General features: G+C 44.6%; 1 protein-coding gene across 1 annotated transcript; it reads left to right on the forward strand.

Moving 5' to 3' along the window:
- The first annotated feature begins 548 nt into the window (after positions 1-548).
- LOC120936194 (fibrocystin-like) lies at positions 549-20,148 on the forward strand. Its single transcript, XM_040348362.1, has 6 exons — positions 549-714; positions 5,632-5,770; positions 8,899-9,053; positions 12,807-12,991; positions 16,198-16,320; positions 19,844-20,148. The coding sequence occupies exons 1-6, from the start codon at positions 561-563 to the stop codon at positions 20,006-20,008; spliced, it is 921 nt and encodes a 306-aa protein (XP_040204296.1). The 5' UTR covers positions 549-560; the 3' UTR covers positions 20,009-20,148.
- Positions 20,149-21,381: the final 1,233 nt, after the last annotated feature.

Here is a 21,381-nt window from a genome sequence, read left to right on the forward strand (position 1 = left end):
ACTTCTACTATAGGACACAGGAGTGCACTTCATTCTGCATTCTTGTGACCCAGATTCAGGCAACATAGGGCTAAAGTTCATTGTTGGTTGACATCACTCAGCCGGTCAAATCCTGACTTTTGCTTGCCCGGCAGCTGGCTTAGCCTCTTAGCATGCTGTTGAGAGGCTAAGCCAGCACCTCCCTTCCCCTCCACAGCCCGACACTCTAGTGAGCACTGGCAAGGCAGTGCAGAAAGCCGGTGAATGACAGTCACCATCTCTTTCTGCTCACTGAGAACTGAGTGATCAGCTATCTTTGATTGCTTGGTTCTTATCATAGAGGTGGCGGGGGGCAGATGCAGTGCATCAGTTCAATGCTGCATCCAGCTAGGTGAGTATGTAGACTTGTTTTTTTCAAAGAAGAAGATCCTCTGACAGGATAGGAGCATTTTTTACCAATTTTTGAAGGATGATGATCCAACCATGAATGTCACTTTAGGATGTTGACTTAAAGGCCTAAAGATGTACCTCCATTTGTCATGAAAATTTTTATCTTCTATGCTAGCTGGAAATTTGTCTGTATGGATCTTTGGATGTGTGTACAAGACACACTGGGTGATGCCGATAGACCATCTTCAATACACGTGGATCAAATTCTTCTGATGCAAGTAGAAAATGAGGAAAACAATTGGTATTTTATTGATGAGATAATCATTGCAAATGGAAGCATAAAAGGTAGAAGCCATGGAGTTTTATAGACATCCTTCTTATTTGAACAATGTGAACTTTCACCCTTTTATCCTTCGAGAACTTGTTAGTGCCTAGCCTAATATTTCTTGGAAATGTTTAACACTCCTACTGCAGTTATTAAAGCCTTGGGGCTAGATTCACATAGATCTGCGGATCTTTAGATCTGCGTGATCTATGTGATTTAAGATCCGCTGCCGCAAGTTTGAGAGGCAAGTGGGTAATTCACAAAACACCTCCAAACTTGCAGCGGCGGATCGTAAATCCCCGGGCGGAATTCAAATTCCGCGGCTAGGGGGAGTGTACAATTTAAATCAGGCGCGTCCCCGCGCCGATTTAACTGCGCATGCGGCGAAATTTCCCAGTGCGCATGCTCCAAATGACGTCGCTAGGACGTCATTGTTTTCGGCGTTAACGTAAATTACGGCCATTCGTATTCGCGACCGACTTACGCAAACGACGTGAAAAAAACAAAAATCGACACGGGAACGACGGCTATACTTAACATTGGCTGCGCCTCATAGAAGCAGGGGTAAGTATACGCCGGGAAAACCGCTACGTAAACGTCGTAACAACACTGCGTCGGGTCCGCGTACGTTTGTGAATTGCTGTATCTCGCTGATTTACATATTTCTCAGTGTAAATCAGCGAGAACGCCCCCGCGGCCATTTTTAAATTGCAGTTAAGATCCGACGGTGTAACACAATTACACCTGTCGGATCTGAGGCCCCATACACACGAGAGGATTTATCCGCAGATACGGTCCAGCGGACCGTATCCGCGGATAAATCCTCTCGAGGATTTCAGAAGATTTCTATGCGATGGCGTGTACACACCATCGCATTGAAATCCACGCTGAAATCCTCTGGCGATGACGTGTCGCGCCGTCGCCGCTATTATGACGCGGCGACGGGCGCGACGCTGTCATATAAGGAATTCCACGCATGCGTCAAATCATTACGACGCGTGCGGGGAATCCCTTTGGACGGATGGATCCAGTAAGTCTGTACAGACGAGCGGATCCATCCGTTGGAATGGATTCCAGCAGATGGATTTGTTGTGCATGTCAGCAAATATCCGATCTGCTGGAATCCATCCCAGAGGAGATTTCTCCGCGGAAACAGATCCGCTGGCGTGTACACACCATAGGATCTATCCGCAGAAACCCATTTGCTGGGATTTATCTGCGGATGGATTCTATCGTGTGTATGGGGCCTAAGGCATATCTATGCGTAACTGATTCTATGAATCAGGCGCATAGATACGACCGGCCTAAGTCAGAGATACGACGGCGTATCAGGAGATACACTGTCGTATCTCTCTGTGAATCTAGCCCTTGGTTTACATTTATCCATTTGCTCTTAGAAAGCCATAAACAAATGAAAATAGACCTTAGATCTGGGTTTCTCAACCAGGGTTCCATGAAATGCTAGGGTTCCTTGAGCAATGAGCAATTTTGGTTTCTCAGTTACATCCCCACTGACACCATTGACCTTTTTAGCTATCAATAAAGAGGTAATTCTTCCCAATGGCCACAAGTGCGTAAGGAACATTCTTCCCACTGACCATCACACTAATGTATCATGAGAAGTAGATATAGTCATTTTTAGCAGGGGGTTCCCTGGAGTCGGAAAAGTATTTTAAGAGCTCTCCGGAGTTAAAAAGGTTGATAAAGGCTGCCTTAGACAAAAAGTGATGGACAAACACATACTGTACTGGCAGCTATTTAGAGACACAGATTGTGATAAATAGACACAGACTAACAGATTCAAAGCATCTGGTGATCCTACCATGAAAGTTTTTGTCCCTTTTATCTCAGTTGTGCATCTATTTTGTCATCCTGTCCCATGGGCTTGCGATGGAGACTACAGGTGGCCATTTTAAAACCTATTATGCTGGCATAATCCACTGTTGCCACCTTCACGAAACTTATTCTGGAAAAGCCATGCAGCCATAGCTGGACTAACTGTAGACAGTGAGTGGTTACAAAGAGATTATAAGAGTATTTTTTTTATAATAAAATATTTTAGGAAAAAAAAGAAAACATATGGCTGGAGCAAAAGTGCAACTTGGAGGAGGGTGGCCAGCATGACTGGGGTGGGCAGTGGAGGCGGAGAGAATAGTGGTGTGATGGGGGAAGGTATTAATCCACTTACTGGATTGGTGGGTCCTGAGGGATGGGGGTGTTCGTAAGGGAGTAGTGGGGTGGAGGATCTTGTCGGAGCTCAGTCGGAACTTCTCATAGAATCAGGAAGGTTTGCTTGTTTGTTGCTTGGGGGGCTACCTATCAAGATTTCTTGTAGTATGGGGTTGGGATGGTTTCAATAGTGGGCAGTTCTTGATGGGGTGTGTTTTTTTTCCATGACCATTCACGTTTATGGGTTCAATTCTTACTAGTCGTAGCAGCAGCGGGAGGTCTATGGGACCTTTGAAGGCGGTGCTGGATATAATAATGGAGAATTAGGGGGGTTGGGCCCATCTGGAGGTATAGGTGTACCTTCCCTTCCTAATAATACAATGGTAACAATGGTTTTAAAGGGGTTGTAAAGGTTCGTTTTTTATTTTCTAAATAGGTTAATTTTAAAGCGGAGTTCCACCCAAAAGTGGAACTTCCGCTTAATCCACTCCTCGCCCCCTTACATGGCACATTTGGCATATGATTTTTTTGGGGGGGGAGTGGGGACTTCAGGAGGAGTGGGACATCCTGTCCCACTTCCTCCTTCCGCCGAGGGGCTGCTAAGGCTATACATCATATAGCCTTTTGGCGGCCCCTCCCTGTAGGCGATCGCCTGGGACACGTGACAGGTCCCAGGCGATCGCCTGTCGAATCAGATAGCGCAGCGCCGCTCGTGCATGCGCAGTGAGTGCCCGGCCGTGAAGCCGAAAGCTGTCATGGCCGGGTGCCCACCGTAACAATGAGGACTCCCGCCGGAGAGGGGGGGAGGAGAGGAGCAGAGCTCTGGCTGGCGCGTTGCTACCTTTTCCTTCAATTTCCCTTCTAATTTTTTTTTTCTTTATTTTCTTTGTCTAAATTTCTCACTTCCTGTTCCTCCTCAGTAAGGTGTTCAGTAAGCTGTTCTAAATTACTTTTCACCACTCAAATGATGGTGGAAAGCTTACTGAGGAGAAACAGGAAGTGAGAGATTAAAACATTTAGAAGGGAAATCGAAGGAAAAGGTAAGTGAACCAACAATGCAGTAGCTTAAAGGAACCTATTTAGAAAATAAAAGACGAACCTTTACAACCCCTTTAAGTTAGTTGTACCTGGTAGGAAGTAAGTGGTAATTATTCCTGAGCTGGTGTAAGTTGCGGCTCAGGTCCTTTCATGGGGTGACAGATACAACCTGTTGGTCAAGTGAAAATATCCCTTCAAAGACCTTAGACCAGGTAGGATTAAGCTGAGTTTTTTTGGTTTAATGGTTATGTATAAAATGTATTATATGCATTACGATTGTTTATATTGATATTTGTATTTCATTTGTAATAAAAGGTTGCTATGGCCATTCGACTCCAAAAATATGTTGTCCAGTCAATCTTGGAGGGGAAGGAATGAGGTTATTTTACAGAAAGCCTGAGCCCCAGTAATCTGCGCATGCCTCAGTCATGCAAGCTTTAGCAACCTGAATGTCATCATTTGGGGTGTACATTTATTCTAAATGACATTAACTGTTTCTGATAGACAGTAATTGATGATAGACACAAAAAAGTGATGGATGGATAGGGAATTTAATAGGCCCAGACAGTGATGGGTGGACACAGACTAACAAAAATTAATTGACAGATATTAGGTGGATTGTCAGACTCCATCTGCAATCCAAGCTAGCCTGGAAAACTCAATGTCAAACAAACTATTAGCCAGATTCAGTTGATACGCCGTCGTAACTCTGAATCGAAGCCGTCGTATATTTAAGTGTATTCTCAAATTGAGATACACTTAAATCTAGCTAAGATATACGACGGCGCCGTCGTATCTTAGCTTTCTATTTAGGCCGGCCGCTAGGGGCGTGAACGCTGATTTATGCCTAGAATGCGTAAATCAGTGAGATACGCCTATTCACGAACGTACGTTTGCCCGTCGCAGTAAAGTTACGCCGTTTACGTAAGGCGTTTTCAGGCCTAAAGTTATTCCACCAAAAGGATGGCGCAGCCAATGTTACGTATGGACGTCGGAACCGCGTCGAATTTTGAAAATTTTACGTTGTTTGCGTAAGTTGTCCGTGAATGGGGCTGGACGTAATTTACGTTCACGTCGAAACCAATAAGTCTTTGCGGCGTATTTTGGAGCATGCGCACTGGGATATGTCCACGGACGCCGTTCATAAAAAACGTCAATCACGTCGGGTCACAATTCATTAGCATAAAACACGCCCACCTCTTCACAATTTGAATTAGGCGCGCTTAGGCCGGCATATTTACGATACGCCGCCGTAACTTAGGACGCAAGTGCTTTGTGAATACAGCACTTGCCTCTCTAACTTACGGCGGCGTAGCGTATATGCGATATGCTACGCCTGCCTAACGTTACGCCCATCTACGTGAATCCAGCTATTTGTCTTTAGAGTGAGCAGATTGATGACAAAGACTTATAAGATAGGTGGCTTGTCTATGGCCAGGGAATACATAACCAGGATAAATACATATTTTACTCTGCACTCTTCATGAAAAGATTTAAATCCAAATAAGCTAAAGTCTGTTCTAGGCCCAGGTTCTCTCACTACTTTCTTATTAACAGACTGGAACATTTTACATCTGAAAATGTTCATCATGGAAAATTTTACAAAAAATCTAGTGCTTTACAGTGAATATTATTTCTCTTCTGATAAGGTGAATGCTGTGGCATCACGTGCGAGAATTGTCTATAATATAGAAAACACAAGTTTATCTAACATCTTGTTATCTTTACAGTTTACCAAGTGGATCCTAAACCAGCACAGCCAGGCGGTCATCTTCTGGAATCCATATCTATTACTGGAACTTACCCCTCCTTCAATGTGACTACCTTGGTGGCCAACTGTGGGGTCAACCTTCCTCTTATAGAGCTGTGGTAAGGGGACATATACAGTATATACACAGTATGCACCAGACCCTCACATTAAACTGTAGAGCAGGGGTTTCAAAATGGCGGCCCTCCAGTTGTTGCAAAACTACAAGTCCTATGAGGCATTGCAAGGCTGACAGTCACAAGCATGATTCCCACAGGCAGAGGATTGATGGGACTTGTAGTTTTGCAACAGCTGGAGGGCTGCCAGTTTAAGACCCCTGCTGTAGAGGAATACATGATGAATATGACAAGGTTTTAAGTGATGAGAAAGCTGCACTTGGGTTCCTGGGTCTTGCATATGTAGCACTCTGATGTTTAGGCAGGGTTGCGCCTAAATTTACCTGCCAGGTGTATTTGCCTTGGCCAATTATTAGGGATCAATTGAGTTCACCCTAAGTCTGAAATTGCTGCACCTCTCCCTTCTACCACTGGGTGGCCGGGTACCCAGTGGCATTAGATAAGACAAGGGCAAAGCAAGGACAGATTAGGAGTAAATGGGGTATCTTGGCCAATGGGCAGGGGTTGTCTTAAATCCCTTGGCCTGCTGGGAGACCCTATATATTTAGGTGAGGTCAGGTGATCTAGGTTCTGTGCCATCTGGACTGCTGTCTGGGTGGACGTGTGTTGTGCTGCCTGGGCTGCTAGGCTGGAGTTTGGGCCTATCCCGGGAAAATAGAACCTATCCAGAAGCAAGAGAGCAGCATAGGGTTGGGATTGCGGCTGGCAGTCCAACCAGAAGTGACGGTTTTGCCAGCTGGAGAATCTGTCGTGGTCGGAGGTAGAGGAGAAGTTGTCGCCACTAAGGGGCCATCCATCTTGTTACAAGGGACCACAGTGAGTAGCTAAAGCAAGTCCTGGAGCAGTATTCTCACCAATCAGGGACAATGAAGAATCAGGAAACTTCAGAAGGTGCCAAGCCAGGGACCCAGTCAGTGGGGTGACACTTGAGGGGTATCTGGAGTGCCAAGCCAGGGACCGAGCAGGGAAGTGGGGATGACACTTGAGGAAGATACTAAAGTAAGAAGATTAAAGGAGCTCACGGGATTCGGTGGCAGTGAATCAGCAAGTCTAGTGAGAGAGACTGGGAGATAAGTGGGCTGAGAAACTACAAGGATGGACTGTATAAAAGTAAAGGAGTTTGTTACAATTTGTGTTAGGAACTGTTCTAAGACTGTTGCCATAGGAGACAGCACATGCAGATGTGGTGTCTTGCTGGATGCCTTTTCTTGCATGACTGTCTACCTGTAGAAGTCTCAGAGTCTGCCAATTGACGTTGCAACTACCTCAAGGTGTCTTGGCCCTAAACCCACTGTTCGGTTCTGTTCAAGAGAAAATAAATCTCTTTGCATTCAATAAGTGTCTAGCGCCCATGAATCTACCTTACATTACACCCATCATGCCTTGCAACCCACTCTTTACAGAAGGATGTCAGCTATCCTTGGCTCTGGAGGTTCTCATTAGACTAAAGGAGGCCTGGGACCTTGCTACACATACCTGCTGGAACTGCAACTATCCCTGCTAAATCTTAAACATTTTTAAACCATAGCAAACGCAACAAAATTTGGGGAACTCATTAAAATGCCTATTTTTGTAATGGGGTGATTGAGACTTCATAATGGATAGGGATAAAACAGGAACATATGGCACTTACCTCCACTGTGCAGTTCGTTTTGCACAGTGTGGCCCCAATCATCGTCTTCTGGTGTCCCCTGGTGGTGCTCGCGACTCCATCCCGCATCGGTAAACCCCCTGGGAGGGAGAATCGCTCTCCCGGGGGGGGGGGGGTTACCTTGTGGATGCGCTCCCGAGTCCAGCATTTGCGTCTATAGACACAAAATGCCGGACTCAGCCCCGCCTCTCAGCGCCCGTGTAATTGGATTTGTTTGACAGCAGCGGTAGCGAATGGCTGCGCTGCTATCAATCTATCCAATCAAGAGCCTTTAATTGAACAAGCTAAAGTTAGAATCTGGTTGGCTACCATTCACAGCTGCACCAGATTTTGCACTCTCCGGTTTTAGTAAATCAATCCCATAGTGTGCACATGTTGGAGGAAAAGCAGTACCAAACATAGTCATGGATATGGTAGAAGTGTCTCAAAGTAGTTGGCCTAGGGGAGAAAAAAAATAAGTCCGGCCCTGGTGCCGAAACTAATTTGCATCAATCAGATTGCGTCCAAAACTTCTGTCACTGCTGTGAAAAATAAACTAGTATGGAAAGCGGCAACTCTATAAGAAATAATTGCAAGCCTAGTAATCTCAATGACAAAGACACATAGCTAGATTCAGGTACAGTTACGACGGCGTATCAGTAGATACGCCGCCGTAAGTCCCAATCCGTGCCGTCGTATATTTAAGCGTATGCTCGAACTGAGATACACTTAAATGTTGCTAAGATACGACCGGCGTAAGTCTCCTACGGCATCGTATCTTAGCTGCATATTTACGCTGGCCGCTAGGGGCGTGTACGCTGATTTACGCCTAGAATATGTAAATCAGCAAGATACGCCTATTCACGTACGCACGCCCGTCGCAGTAAAGATACGCCGTTTACGTAAGGCGTTTTCAGGCCTAAAGATAAACCACCAAAAAGATGGCGTAGCCAATGTTAAGTATGGACATCGGAACAGCGTCGCATTTTTCACGTTTTACGTTGTTTGCATAAGTCGATTCAGAATAGGGCTGGGCGTAGGTTACGTTCACGTCGAAAGCATTGACTATTTGAGACGTGATTTGGAGCATGCGCACTGGGATATGTCCACGGACGGCGCATGCGCCGTTCGTTCGAAGCGTCATTTACATGGGGGTCACGATTAATTTCCATAAAACACCCCCACCTCTTCCACATTTGAATTAGGCGGGCTTACGCCGGCCAATTTACGCTACGCCGCCGCAACTTAAGGAGCAAGTGCTTTGTGAATACTGCACTCTCTAAATTGCGGCGGAGTAATGTAAATAACATACGCTACGCCCGCACAAAATTAAGCCGCCCTACCTGAATCTGGCTAACATTGACTAAATAAGAAACAGTGACAGAAACAAAAAGTGGGAAGAAAAAAAAGAAAATGTAAAAGAAAGGTGCTGGACATCAAAACAATCTTCATTTTGACTTCTTTTGCGCTTCTTTAAATATAGTGGAGCTGCCACTGAAGATACAGAAACAGATCAGCTCAGGCAGACACTGAGTCAAGAAAATGAAGTGATTTCATTGGTGGTTACAAGACTTCAGGCAGCAAGCCCACCAATTGGAGGAACTTTTTCCATAAGCTTATCCAACACAATCATTCCAGGTAGGTGAAGATACAATATTCCGAATGCTAAAATAAAAGTAATAATACTACAGTGAAGGCAATAGAGTGTTGTGTCTTGTTAGCTTTCGATTAATTCAGACAATTTGGAGTTTAAGTGATACCCTTTAATGGCAAACTTGATTTGTTAACCACTTAACCCCCGGGCCATATTGCTGGTCAAAGACCAGAGCACTTTTTGCGATTCGGCACTGCGTTGTTTTAAGTGACAATTGCGCGGTCGTGCGACGTGGTTCCCAAACAAAATTGGCGTCCTTTTGTTCCCACACATGGAGCTTTCTTTTGGTGGTATTTGATCACCTCTGCGGTTTTTAGTTTTTGCGCTATAAACAAAAAGAGCTAACATTTTGAAAAAAAATAATATTTTTTACTTTTTACCATAATAAATACCCCCCCCCCCCCCAAAAAAAAAAGAAAAAAAAATATCCCCCAAAAATATATAAAAAAAACATATTTTTTCCTCAGTTTAGGTCGATACGTATTCTTCTACATATTTTTCGTAAAAAAAAATCGCAATAAACGTTTATTGATTGGTTTGCGCAAAAGTTATAGCGTTTACAAAATAGGGGGTAGTTTTATGGCATTTTTATTAATATTTTTTTTTTTACTAGTAATGGTGGTGATCAGCGATTTTTTTTCGGTACTGCGACATTATGGCGAACACTTCGGACACTTTTGACACATTTTTGGGACCATTGGCATTTTTATAGCGATCAGTGCTATAAAAATGCATTGGATTACTATAAAAATGCCACTGGCAGGGAAGGGGTTAACACTAGGGGGCAGTGAAGGGGTTAAGTATGTTCCCTGGGTGTCTGACTGATCGCTGTTCATACATTGTATGAACAGAAGATCAGCATTTCTCCCCCTGACACAGGACCGGGAGCTGTGTGTTTACACACACAGCTCCTGGTCCTCGCTCTGTAACGAGAAATCGCAGGTGCCCGGCGGCAATCGCGCCTGCCGGGCACCCGCACGGGAGTCAGGGAGGAGCCAACGTTATTGTACGGGCTCTCGCGTAGGGGAGCCGACCTGCCGCCGTAGAACTGCGGCAGCAGGTCGGCAAGTAGTTAAAGCTGCAAGCTTTTGGGATAACTTAGATCCCTTTGTTAGGCCTTATACATGTATAAAGCCTGATGAAGGGATCTGAGTTATTCCATAAGCATCACAGAGGAAAGAGCTGTGGGAGTGGCCCAGGAGAAAACTACAGGAGGGGGCGGAGACAAGACCAGCCATGCTGCACAAGAGAGAACAGCAGTAAGTGGTCTTTAGGTAAAGTCTCACACTGGATTAGTGCACAGATCTGGGAAAAATACACAAAGCACACCAAGGGTCAAGGAATAATACACATGACTCTTGTATTTAGACTATATTAGTTTAGCCTGGAGTTAAAGCGGGAGTTCACCCATTTATTAAATTTTTTTTTTTCTCCCCTTAGATTCCTGCTCGTTCGGTCTAGGGGAATCGGCTATTTGTATTAAAATATGAGCAGTACTTACCCGTTTTCGAGATGCATCTTCTTCCGTCGCTTCCGGGTATGGGTCTTCGGGAGCGGGCGTTCCTTCTTGATTGACAGTCTTCCAAGAGGCTTCCGACGGTCGCATCCATCGCGTCACTCGTAGCCGAAAGAAGCCGAACGTCGGTGCGGCTCTATACTGCGCCTGCGCACCGACGTTCGGCTTCTTTCGGAAAATCGTGACGCGATGGATGCGACCATCGGAAGCCTCTCGGAAGACTGTCAATCAAGAAGGAACGCCCATTCCCGCAGCCCATTCCCGGAAGCGACGGAGAGGATGCGTCTCGTAAACGGGTAAGTACTGCACATATTTTAAAACAAATAGCCGATTCCCCTAGTAAAAACGAGCAGGAATCTAAGGCTGAAAAGTGCCCTCTAAGGGTGAACCACCGCTTTAAGTGAGTGTTCAAATTTTTACCTTTTTAACGGGAATTGGTGAATGCACATTATTCAACAAACAGAATTCCATAGGGAGGCAATGACCAGTCTTTATTACAGGAAGCTCCTGCACAAGGGTTGATATACTAAAGGCAAATAGGCTGTTCACTTTGCAAGAGAAGTTGCATTTTGCAAGGAAATATTCCCTGAGTTTAGTGAATGTGGTGACATTTCTCTTTGCAAAGAATATCCAATAACATGCAGGGAACCAAAAAAACTGTATCTTTGCTTGCACATGATTGGAAATTCCCTTGTGAACAGTCTATTTAGCAATGGCGACTGGTGTTTTTTTTTTTTTTGGGGGGGATACGGTGGCAGCTAAACAACCAAACACTCCCCCCGCCCCCGTAAGTGGCACCCAAATCCCCCTGCTGTTTGATGGTCAGTCCAGCACTTACCCCATCATGGCAGCTGGCAGGCAGTGTGGTTCAGCGGCTCTGCTCTAAGTCCTCCATGGTGGCTTCCAGCTCCTCCCCTCCTCCTCCTAGGCATCCTATAGGATTGCCTGTCCTTTCAGCCAATCGAGTAACCAGTGTAAAAACCCACTTCCTGATTGGCCGGGAGGAAGATCATTGTTACAACAGCGAATATTGATTCACTGTTTTAACAGACCTGGGTGGGCTCAGAGTGCACTCTCTGTGACCCGTGCCTACCCTATATTAAAGCCCAATAGAGCCTCTGGCTCTAATCGGTGCTTAAAAAAAAACAGCCCCTCACCATTGGAATCCATGTGCCGGTGTCCTGAATGGGCCCGGACACATGCATAGGGGAGGTGAAGGGGGGAAGCGCCTGTGTGTCCTTAATGGACGGGCTGCCCCTGCTATTTAGCAATCAACATAAAAGTTTCACACTGGAGGATTGCACAGATCGGGAAGAAATGCACAAAGCATATAAGGTTGGCCATAGATGCCTTGCTTTTTTTTTTTTGATTAGTCCAAACAGATTCCTCCATCCACACATGTAAGGTGGATGGAGGAATCCTAATCACTATTCCATTGTATTTTGACAACAGGACTTCTCTGCTGTAAAAAAACAACTTATCAGTGGCTGGCTGTAGCTAATCGGCTGCTGCCGCTGATTGCCAAAACTTTTCCAGCCGTCCCCTTGGACAGAAGTTGATTGTTAGGTTGAATTTGGTTAAGCGGGAGAGGCCATGAATGGATGGAAATTTGGCCATTTCGTGCTGAACTGGCCAAATTTGGATCCATCTATGGACAGCTTTAAAATGCATATGACTCTTTAGACAATATTTGCTTATCCTAAATTTCTAAACTTTAAGCACTTTTGACGTGATGAAACATCTCTGTTGCACAGCAGGCATTGTTACATTGAAACAGGGAGACAGAATATGTGACAGATTTACTATATGACTTCATCTTCATTCATAAATTGCTCCCTCTGTTGTTCTAATCTAATGTAGCATTACGACAAAATAAAACCTGACCCTGACCACTTCCTAATTATGCGCATGTTAGAAGTAAAATTCTGCCTCATCTTCAGTGTTAAACCTGCCTTCTGCCCAGGAATCGGATTGCAGGCTCGGGGTCTGAAATACAAAACAAACGGTTGCATATACTTTGCTAAATGAAAGGCAGTCTAATTTTCATCTAACTTTATTTATTCTTTTTGCTGAGTTGCACAATACATTTCCCTCTGTGAGTACTTTGAAGAGTTACTCGGGCATGCTGTTATTTGCTTCCAACCCCTTGTACTGTCACAGAGTTTGAATTGATGAGAAGATCATTCACCCCAATAACTACACCTGTATTTTGCTTTTAAAGGAATACCAGTACACATCTCCCCGCTACAACTACGGGAAATAATCATTAGTAATGTCAATGATGTCACACTTCAATATATCAATGCCACAGACTTCACTGTCACCAGGGATGTGAATTCTTGCCATCACATTGTTTGGACCTTGTATTGGACTAATATGACCGGAGACTTACCAAATTTCATCCAGGTATGTTTTTGATATTTTGCTTTTGCCTTATTCTCAGCCATGCTTGCCTGATTAATTGGTGCGCTTTGGGCTCAATGTAAAAGTAAACCTTGAGATGTCTACATGGAACAAAGCCTTGCTGTTTAGGGCTTCAGATTCTGCTCCAGATACTGCAGTAGTGCATCAGTCCACCCTACTAACCCTCTGCCAGTAATCTGGTGATCTGGGAACCCCTGCTTGTAATGCATTAAAGGAAATCCTAAACACACCCACTGCAGTTCCTCTGATGTTAGACTGGAATTAAAGCCCAACTCCAGTCAAAATGTGATATGCCTCGTACACACGATTGGAATTTCCGACAACAAATGTTCGATGGGAGCTTGTTGTTGGAAATTCCGACCGTGTGTAGGCTCCATCGGACATTTGCTGTCAGAATTTCCAACAACAAAAATTTGAGAGCTGTACACAATTCCAATGCACACAACTCCACACATGCTTAGAATCAAGCAGAAGAGCCGAACTGCCTGTTGAACTTAATTTTTATCGGCTCGTCGTACGTCTTGTACATCACTGCGTTCTTTACTTTTGGAATTTCCGACAACGTTTGTGTGACCGTGTGTATGCAAGACAAGTTTGATCCAACATCCGTCAGAAAAAAATCCACGGTTTTGTTGTCGGAATGTCCGATCGTCTGTACGCGGCATTAGAGTGTGGGAAGGAACTAGATCAGCCTTTCTCAACCGTTTTAACACAAAGGAAACCTTGAAATAACTTTCCGGTCTTAGGGACCCCATGCTAAAAATTACTATATCTACAACTCATGATACATTTGTGTGATGGGAAGAATACACCTTACACTTGTGGTCATTGGGAAGAATTATTCCATTACAGATAGCTAAATAGATCAATGGTGTCAGTGGGAACTTATCTGAAGGGTAGAAATACTGATTGCTCATGTAACCCCTTGGAACCTCTGGAGGAACCTTGGTTTCCATAAAAACCTGGCTGAGAAATCCGGAATTAGAACCTATGATAAGGTGAATGAATGAAAACTTATATAGCGCAGCACATGCAAACTTAATCGCCTCTGGGCGCTTGTTGTTCCTGTCTCCTTTGGTATCAAAAGAGATGAGTCTTGATCTTTCTCCTGAACGCCAAGTGGTTCTCCTCCAACCGAATGCTGGTTGGTAAAGCGTTGGTAAAGGTGTTTTTTTTTTTTACCACATCAGGAATTTATGGAAAATCTCTCGAAATGGGGCATCAGAAATACATAAATACCTCTTGGCGCTCCACTGAAAACTAAAAAAGACAAAAGTTAGGCTTTAATGTGATTGTTGAGGCAGATAGCATGGACAGAGGAAGTCCCACAGCACAGACTTCTATAGGTATAATCCTACTAATCATGTTAGGTGCTCTCTGTATTCTGGCTACAAGAAATAACAAGCAGCCAAGCAATATGGCTAGTTTTTTTAACTATTTATTTACCACCAGTGTGTTTTTGGGTTGTGGTAAGAGACCCACAAAACTCAGGAATAATTAAAAAATCTCAGGCAGATACAGGTTGATTGGAATTTAAGTCTACCTCCAGGAATTAGAAAATCCACCCTTGCAATGCATCCCCCCAGGGTTAAATGCTTGTTATGCTTTTTAGGTACAGGAAAAGGCAGGATTGCTTATCCATTCACCCTTTCTTGCTGTCTCTAGCACTGTCCTCCACTTGCTGAAGTTCGAGTCTGTTAGGGGTCCCTCTGTGTCATCATGTACAAATAAAGGCTATTGGCACATGGTGGGGGGTAAGTGTGCCTGACTGCAGCTTAGAAAGGATGTTGTAGTGCACTGGTTGCACCACTGGAAGGATCCTGCTGGAGTGAAGAACAAGGTATTCTCCTTATTCTGGCAACCCTAGACATACTGAGCATTGGGGGGGCCCCACTTTCTAAGTCCTGGGGTTGGGATTTAAAACCAGGACTCTGGTATTGCAGTGCATCATTGCTAACCAATGTACCAAAATGCTATGGGGTTGGTTTGCTAAAATAGGAGAGTGCAAAATCTGACGTAGATCAAAAACAATCCTAGCTTACTTGCAACAAAACTAAAAATCTGATGCAGCTATGCATGGTAACGTCAGCTTGGTAAATTCAAATAATTCTAAAGGCTTTAGAAAAAAAAACATGTAATTCTCACCTGCTATGTGTGTTGGTTTTGCACTGAACAGCCAGGATCCTCCTTTTCTCAAGTCCCTCACCGGCACCCTTGGCACTTCCCTGCTGCTAAATGCCCCCAGAGAAAGCAGCTTGCAATGGGTACACTCAAGCATGCTTGTTCCTGAGCCGTGGCTCTGCATGTCCATTCACACACCCCCTCTCTTTCCTCATTGGCTCACTGGCTTTGATTGACAGCAGTGGGAGCCAGTGTCTCTTGCTGCTGTCTCAGCCAATAAGGAGTGAGAATCCCTGGAGAGCAGAGGCTCTTGTGCACATCGCTGAATGGAGATGGAGCTCAGGTGAGTATGGTGAGATGGAGCTCAGGTGAGTATTATGGGGGGCTGGGGAGGCCTGGTGCACAGAGAAGTTTTTTTACCTTCATGCATAGAATGCATGAAGGTAAAAAACGTAGAGCTGTTAGAACCAATTTAAGCTTTGACAATAAAAGCTGGAATCTGATTGGTTTCTATGCACAGTTGCATCAGATTTTGCACAATCCACTTTTAGCAAATCAACCCCTTTGTTGGAGAAGCAGAAATGTGTAAGTACAAAACAGCTGCTATGCCAGTCACCCCCTTCCCATTCATCCTCCTAAAATTGAGTGTGCAGACTTGAACCTGTCTACACTGCTGCGGCTTGCACAGAGCCTCACATGCTTATGTAGATCAATGTTCTGATGTTCAGACCAGAGCTTGCCAAACATTAATATATAACCACACTATTTGTCTTTAGCAGATCACACACAATTAAGCCCCCTGACTTTTTTAACTGCCCCCCCCCCCCCTAGATCAGATACTCTAGATTCAGCCCTGCTGGGCTTGTGAATGTGCAAATGTTTGCAGAGTTGCCAGAATGCTGAGCAGAAGACAATCCATACAGTGCACATCCCTTATACAATACCTTAGTAATTGCACAGTCTTCTAATTCCACAGTCATGGCAGAGCTTGCCCTGTATTTTGTTGGCTTTGTGCTATATTATTTTACCATAAATAAACTGGTATGTTGTTTCTTTTGTTGACACAGGTTACTGCAGACAAGCTTACAGGACTGAACACCACAGTTATAACACGGGTGGTTTTTGATGGTGGAGTGTTTATATGGCCAATATTTGGTGATATGTTAGCATCTGCAAACCCCCTTCCTCAGGTAAATGGTGTCTAAGCTGAGCCATAGTTGAATGAGAGAAACTAAGGGTGGGACTTTAAGGAAGAACATCACTGGCATATGAACCAAAAACATATGGTAAAAAATATTTATTATACAAACAAAGGAGGTATGACATATACACATTAAGATGATAAAATGGTACAATTAGTAACCACCTAGAAATTATATAATAGTACAAATTAGTCCAACAAAACATACATGGTAATGCATAATAGTAATGGGTCTAGGTACATAATTCTAGAGGAAACAAGAGGGTACATGATGGTCTATGATAGGTACTCATAGTAGGGCATCTGGTACATGAGAACCGGCTTTGTAGGGGTAGCATAGAAAAAATAAATAAAAATGAGTTGGTTCATAAAATTGCAATGTTAGAGGGTAAATATTATACATGTACACTGTGACATATCATCGTATAATGGCTCTACGCGTTTCGTGTTCACTTTAACACTCATCAGGAGCAGATACACAGTGTACGGGTATCTATAATAGAGAAAGAAATGCCATAGTAAAGTAATGGACATAATAGGGAACATAGAAAAGAGGGGAACAATAATAGTCCCAAACACTCTCACCTAGTTATGGTAAAATGGGTAGAATCATAAGATGGTACTGTAAGAGAGGGGCAGCTATAATTAGCATCGTCCCCGGGAGCTGAATTGGTGACACCTTGGCACGGCAGTAGCAGCAACAGTAAACAGTATTGGCCATGAACATCGGATAGTGGATGTCAACAGTGGTAGAATTGATAAAGTCTGTGGTAAAACCCAGAGGTAATGGAAGCACTGCACCAAAAATAGTGGGTAGGAAGTGAAGTGTAAAGTTGGAAAGGTAAACATGTGAATAAAGACATGCACCAGCATGTTCAAGATAAGCATAAGTCAAAAAGATAGTAAGGGTGCAGGTGTGATAGTGAAAGCACTGCACCGTAGGTACCTACCCAGCGAGGGTGGATCAAGAGGTGGCACCATAAAGTGTGTAGGGTCCCATGAAGATGATACAATCCGAAGTGATGGCTCAATATGGGTAAGTATATATAGCGGCCGTATACCAAAAGTGGCCAATGAACGCCACGCAGCGTAGATAGGGGGGAAGACCCGCATCGCCGTCCAGGCAGTAACGTGCCTGGCGTTGGCGCGCAAGCCCTCCTCGTACTAGCCGCAGATGGATAATCCACGCCCGCATCGCGGCGTCACAAGTGACGTCACCCGTCGAGCGTGGAAGCGTGGCATTGACATTCAACCTATCGGGGATGGAGGCATGCTAGTTATTGCCTCAATTGAAAGTCCCAATCTTAGTTTTAGGCCCCATTTTTCAATGAGCCATAGTTGAGTCAGCATTGCTAAATATATTTAAATGTAGCACCCTCTAGCGTGCTAGATAGAGTTTACATAGTTGTTTAAGTAGGTAAATTGGCCTGAGGTCTGGGTTGAATCTGGGTCAGGGATGAGTGACTGAGAGAGGCTGGATGACTCAGCAAACAACACCTCTGGTAACTCCCCCTGCTCTCTGTAACCTCAGGGAAGCTTCCAGAAGCAGAGGGTGGCATTTAGGAGGAGTTTCTTGGAGTATTGGCAAGGACCCCAGCTAATCCCCAGCAGAGTGGGCTGGTGAGGGGTGCCTCTTAAATACTCATGAGTCATGCCAGTGGGGCAGTTGGGTAGAAGATGGAGATGGAGTACTGGGGAGACTGTTGGTGCCCCTTGAGGGTGCCCCCTAGTCTGGGGGGGTGACCTTAGGCCTGGGGCTTGGGTACTGGAAGGACCATCTACAACACACAGGGGAATCCTTGCTTGGATGCACAGGTGTGAGGACAACAGGAAACAGTCAGCATGTCCGGAAGATCTCCTTAGAGTAAAGCCTCGTACAGACGACCGGGAATCTCGTCAGGAAAAAAACACATTTTTCTCAACAGGATTCTTGTCTAGCTTGATGGGATTCTTGTCTAGCTTTCCTTGCATACACACTGTCAAGCCTCGTACACGAGACCAGGAATCTCGTCAGGGAAAACAAGGATGTTTTTCTCGACGGGATTCTTGTCTAGCTTTCCTTGCATACACACTGTCAATCCAAAACCTCATTGGTCTAAAGCACGGTGACGTACAACATGTACGACGGCAGTTTAAAGGTGAAGTTCGATTCCAATGGTGCCACCCCTTGGGCTCCTTTTGCTAATCTCGTGTTAGTTAAAAGTTTGGTGAGAAACGATTCGTGCTTTTCAGTCTTCGTGCTTTCAGATCATTTTCTGCTGTTCAGAATGCTGACGAATGTGCTATCTCCATTACGAAGGCAAGTTTTACCAGAAGGAGCGCTCCCATCTCATACTTGATTCTGAGCATGCACGTTTTTTTTAGACTCGGAAAAGCATACACACAAACGTTTTTCTCATCGTAAACCAGCCCGACGAGAATCACAACAGTTTTCCCCGACGAGAAAATAGAGAGTAGGTTCTCTTTTTTTCTCGTTGAGATTCGCGACAGTTTTCTCGACGAGAAACCATACACACGAATGGTTTTCTCTGCAAAAAGCTCTGCCGGTCGTGTGTATGAGGCTTCAGTCTGGGAGAACTGGTGAGTGTCAGTCTGGAGGACTGGGAGCGTCAGTCAGGAGGACTGTGGTGAATTAGCCAGGAGGGCTAGTGAAAGAGGCTTCTGCAGCCAGGAAGGCTGGCATGGCCTGAAGAGGTGGTGCTGGGACCAGTGACCACAAGAGGATGTGCAATAAATGTGTTAGTGGTGTCACCCTACACCCTACAAGTTTAGGGGCTGCGAATCCCTGCCTTTAATGGACCAGTGCTACAGATTTTTACAGAGTGACACCACTGGTGATTCTGCAAGCAAGTGAAGTGCTGGAAGAAGGAAAGGAGCTGTATATAGGACTGTATATACTAGCAGTTGTCCCTGAAGATGTTTCAAAGTCAAGTGGGGTCCTACGTGGTGTGTGCTACATAAAGAACATGTAGACCTTAAGAAAAGGATTTCTGAACAATTATGTATCTTTAAAAAAAATGCTTGGTCTGTTATATATTTGACATTGTAGCTCAAATTGGAGCTCAAATGAACTTTCAGTTTAAATCTCTTCATTTTCTAAAGAAAGCAGCCACAACCTCAGCATCATGCTAGAGCTAGGGTCTCTATCTCTCTCTGTGGAAGCAGTGGTCTCTCTGCAGAGGTCTGGCACGCCCCCGTGGAGTCAAACCTAAAATGCTCCAACCAGCAGGAGACATGACGTTTGCTGAGTGGAGAGCTCTGACTCCGACTGTGCAGAGGTGTGTCAGACCTCTGTATAGAGACCACTGCTTCTCAACTGAGTGGAAGTGGCCTTCTCTAAAACATGTAGACAGGCATTTCTGCTTAGGTTATGGCTGCTTTCTAACGAAAACAGACCGTAAAATGTTACACATGTGTTGTTTTGAAGCACAAGGAATGTGTTTAGCTGATTTAAACTAAGTGTTTAGTAGTAGTAATAAAGGTAATGATGTGGTGCTATTCTTCATATGCAGGTCACTGTTCATGTGAATGACGTCTCAGCCAGATGTTCAGGTTCTTGTTCCTTCCAGCCTCTTTTGAGTGTGACCCCATTAGTGAAAGACATTCAGTACTCTACAGGTATTTACACCATGTCTGATAACTCTGGTAGCATTGCAGTGCTGGAGACCCATGTTTAATCACTACTAGGAATGCTGTCTGTGAGGAGCACACACACATATATGTGGTGGGTGTATGTGTGTGTATTCTTCCTGTGGTGCCTTCTACTTTCACCTACAATTCACGTGTCATAAATACACTTATCTGTAGATAGTACCCTTCCCCACGCTAGTCTCTACAAGTCACTATAATCTTCCCATGTGATCAGTGGTCCCAGTCTCTACAATCTTCCCAGTTGGTCAGTCTGCCCAGTCTCTACCATCTTCCCAGTTGGTCAGTGTGCCCAATCTTCCTAGTTGGTCAGTGTGCCCAGTCTCTACAATCTACCTAGTTGGTCAGTGTGCCCTGTGTTCTACAATATTCCTAGTTGGTCAGTGTGCCCAGTCTCTACAATCTTCCTAGTTGGTCAGTGTGCCCAGTGTTCTACAATCTTCCTAGTTGGTCAGTATGCCCAGTGTTCTACAATATTCCTAGTTAGTCAGTGTGCCCAGTGTTCTACAATCTTCCTAGTTGGTCAATGTGCCCAGTCTCTACAATATTGCCAGTTTGTCAGTGTGCCCCATTCTCTACAATCCTCCTAGTTGGTCAGTGTGCCCAGTCTTCTACAATATTGCCAGTTGGTCAGTGTGCCCAGTCTTCTACAATCTTCCTAGTTGGTCAGTGTGCCCAGTCTTCTACACTATTCCCAGTTTGTCAGTGTGCCCCATTCTCTACAATTCTCCAAGATGGTCAGTGTGCCCAGTCTTCTACATTCTTCCCAGTTGGACAGTGTGTCCAGTCTCTACAATCTTTCCAGTTGGTCAGTGTGCCCAGTCTTCTACAATATTCCCAGTTTGTCAGTGTGCCCCATTCTCTACAATCCTCCAAGATGGTCAGTGTGCCCAGTCTTCTATATTCTTCCCAGTTGGACAGTGTGTCCGGTCTCTTCAATCTTCCCAGTTGGTCAGTGTGACCAGTCCCCTACAATCTTCCAAATTGGTCAGTGTGCCCAGTCTTCTACAATCTTCCTAGTTGGTCAGTGTGCCCAGTGTTTTTTCAGTCTTCCCGGTTTGTCAGCATGCCCAATCTTCAGACTTCCCAGTTGGTCAGTGAGGCCCGAACTCCTTCCACTTTAGTGGAAGGCCCATTTTCAGGTGGACAACAGGTTTTTTGTTGACGTAAATGAAGCATGGGCCTTGTGTGTTTAGTAAGATGTAATGTTCAATTCAGAAGCTTTGGTAACAAAGGCCCAAATATTTCTTAGTATTGGAAAAGGGAAGTAGAAAAGTTAAATTACATTGAAAGCAATATTCAATGTGATGTTAAAATATGTATAATGAGATGTCTGGAGGTCTCGCAGTGTTTATGAATGATTTGTGAATCAGCAGTGACAATGCGTGCAGCCTACATTAGA

This window comes from Rana temporaria, chromosome 4, assembly GCF_905171775.1.
Source record: "Rana temporaria chromosome 4, aRanTem1.1, whole genome shotgun sequence".
NCBI classification, from domain to species: Eukaryota; Metazoa; Chordata; class Amphibia; order Anura; family Ranidae; genus Rana; species Rana temporaria.